Source organism: Pteropus vampyrus, unplaced genomic scaffold (assembly GCF_000151845.1).
Source record: "Pteropus vampyrus isolate Shadow unplaced genomic scaffold, Pvam_2.0 Scaffold333, whole genome shotgun sequence".
NCBI lineage: Eukaryota > Metazoa > Chordata > Mammalia > Chiroptera > Pteropodidae > Pteropus > Pteropus vampyrus.
The window spans coordinates 724,648-726,710 of record NW_011889114.1 but is presented as its reverse complement, the minus strand read 5'-3'; the positions used below and the strand labels follow the sequence as shown (position 1 = coordinate 726,710).

General features: G+C 56.7%; 3 protein-coding genes across 6 annotated transcripts in view; all 3 read left to right on the top strand.

The window, feature by feature from the left end:
- LOC105304213 (DExH-box helicase 34) overlaps positions 1-2,063 on the top strand; it is a 79,603-nt gene that overhangs the window by 17,052 nt on the left and 60,488 nt on the right. The window contains 1 exon segment of the mRNA XM_023522134.1: positions 583-1,280. Within this exon segment, the coding sequence (XP_023377902.1) occupies positions 813-1,280 (468 nt within the window). The 5' untranslated portion in view covers positions 583-812.
- The window catches only part of LOC105304196 (C5a anaphylatoxin chemotactic receptor 2-like), a 32,606-nt gene that overhangs the window by 15,592 nt on the left and 14,951 nt on the right, over positions 1-2,063 (top strand). The gene's annotated exons all lie outside the window — the stretch shown is intronic.
- Positions 1-2,063, top strand: part of LOC111730734 (C5a anaphylatoxin chemotactic receptor 2-like) — a 21,164-nt gene that overhangs the window by 15,601 nt on the left and 3,500 nt on the right. The gene's annotated exons all lie outside the window — the stretch shown is intronic.

Sequence of the window (2,063 nt, the reverse complement as noted above, 5' to 3'; positions counted from 1 at the left end):
TTTGTAGTAACCCAGTGTGAATTCCAGAGAGGTCTCAGTTAACTCGCCTTGAGTGGTGTCCACATCTCAGTCCGAGCACTGGTTCGAGGGAGCGTAGGGTCCCGTGATGGGCCAGGCTTTTGTCACTTGCCTAGCCAATAGGCGGTTTCTGGTTTAAAGGCCATCAGAACCGTGTGGAATCCAGGAAGGGCTACTCTCCCAAGGAAGATACCTCCTGTTAAGAAGAAGAAGGAAGGGGTGTGCCTGGCAGCAAAAGCGATACGCACGCAACGCAACACTTGCAAACTTGGGCACTTCGTCTCACTTAATCAGTAGACCCAGAGTACTCTTGGTTATAGCACACTTCTCGTGGTTGGGGTCAGGGGAGGCTCCCACAGACCCCTGGGCTTCCCGTATCACAGCCCCAGCCACTGAATTGTTATTTTGGTGACATGTCTCTCTTGCATGTGAGCATGACCACTTGTGGGGGCTCTGGTGACCTTACTCTATACTGTCCCTTTTCTTAGTCCAGTGCTTGCGAAATAGCAGGCTCTCAATAAATGTTTCTAAAAACAAATGAGTGTCTTCTGGTCTCTTCCCTAGGTATTCAGGGCCTGGAAACCCAGCATGAACTTGTGTCCATCCGAGATATCACTGCAGGAGTCGTGAGGTGCCCTGTGTGTCACCAACTTGACCCTGGCCACTTACTCTGCCGTCGCCTACGGTGATCCTGGACCACTCCTGAGTTCCTTATTGCAGGCACTGGCCTCTCACTGCAGGAGGTGGGGATGGATGAGAATCTTGACTGAGGCCAGTTTTGTGACAACGTTGTGATGCCTGCTCCCAGGATAAGGGAGGGCAGGGCTCACCGGGAACGACCCTGGGACCCCAGCGAGGAGGCGGCCCTGGAGAAATGGGACTGGAATTGTCCAGAGACCCGGCGTCTGTTCGAAGACGCCTTCTTCCGCGACGAGGATTATATCCGCCAGGGCTCCGAGGAGTGCCAGAAGTTCTGGACCTTCTTCGAACGTTTACAGAGATTCCAGAATCTCAGGACCCCCAGGAAGGAGGAGAAAGACCCTGGGCGTCCCAAGCCCTGCATCCCAGCACTGGCCGACCTACCTGGAGCCTACGACTCGCGTTACCGCATCAACCTCTCTGATCTGGGCCCCGATGCCAGGGGCTCTCGGTGGCCGGGCAGGCGCCTGCCCCCGGAGAGAGTGTCCGAGTTCCGCCAAGCTCTGTTGCATTACCTGGACTTCGGCCAGAAGCAGGCCTTCGGGGGGCTGGCCAGACTGCAGGTGAGGGGAGGGGAACGTCCCGAGCGCTGGTGCCCGGGACGACTGGGAGGCGGTTAGACGAAACCAGTCCCAGAGTTCAGGGCCAAGAAGGGTGGGGCTGGCCAGGCCACCGGGGTGTTCCTCTCTCGCAAATGTCTGATGCCACTTTGAGGGGAGAATCGCAGGGTCACGGAAGAACCTCGTGACTCAGTAGAGTGCTTTCAGGTATAACAGAACACCGAAAAACAAGTGGCGTTTAGAGCTGGGCTTTCTCGACACGTGTTACGTGGTGGCTCGCATCTTGGTAGCTGCTCCTAGACCAGACAAGGACACCCACTGCCAGCACGGCCAGCGCAGAAGGACTCTCCTCGGGCTGGCGGGCAGTTTCCTGTATCCAGGGACCCAGACCCCTTCCCTCTTGTGCCTCCGTCAGCCCCCTCGGAGACGGGTTTGTGGGGCTTTGAGGGCCAGGTCCGTGGGGATGTACTTCCCTCCACCACCAGGCTAGAGCTCCCCTGGCCACAGCGCACTGCAGGGGAGGCTGGGAAGTGTAGTCTCTGTGCTCGGGAAGAGGAGGGAAAGGCACGTGGGGGGCGGTGGAGAGCATCTGCCGCAGGCTCACGCATGTGTGTGCGGTGCACATCAGCCCCTTTTTGCATGTGATAGTGTCTATTCATTTGATTTTTTTTTTTTAAACTGATCATGACCTACTTCGTGGAGTTCCTGACCCGCGTAATCTGCTGTTTGAGAAACGCTGGCTCGGACTGTAAGGAAACTGTACCGTTTTCTCTAACCTGAAGCCCC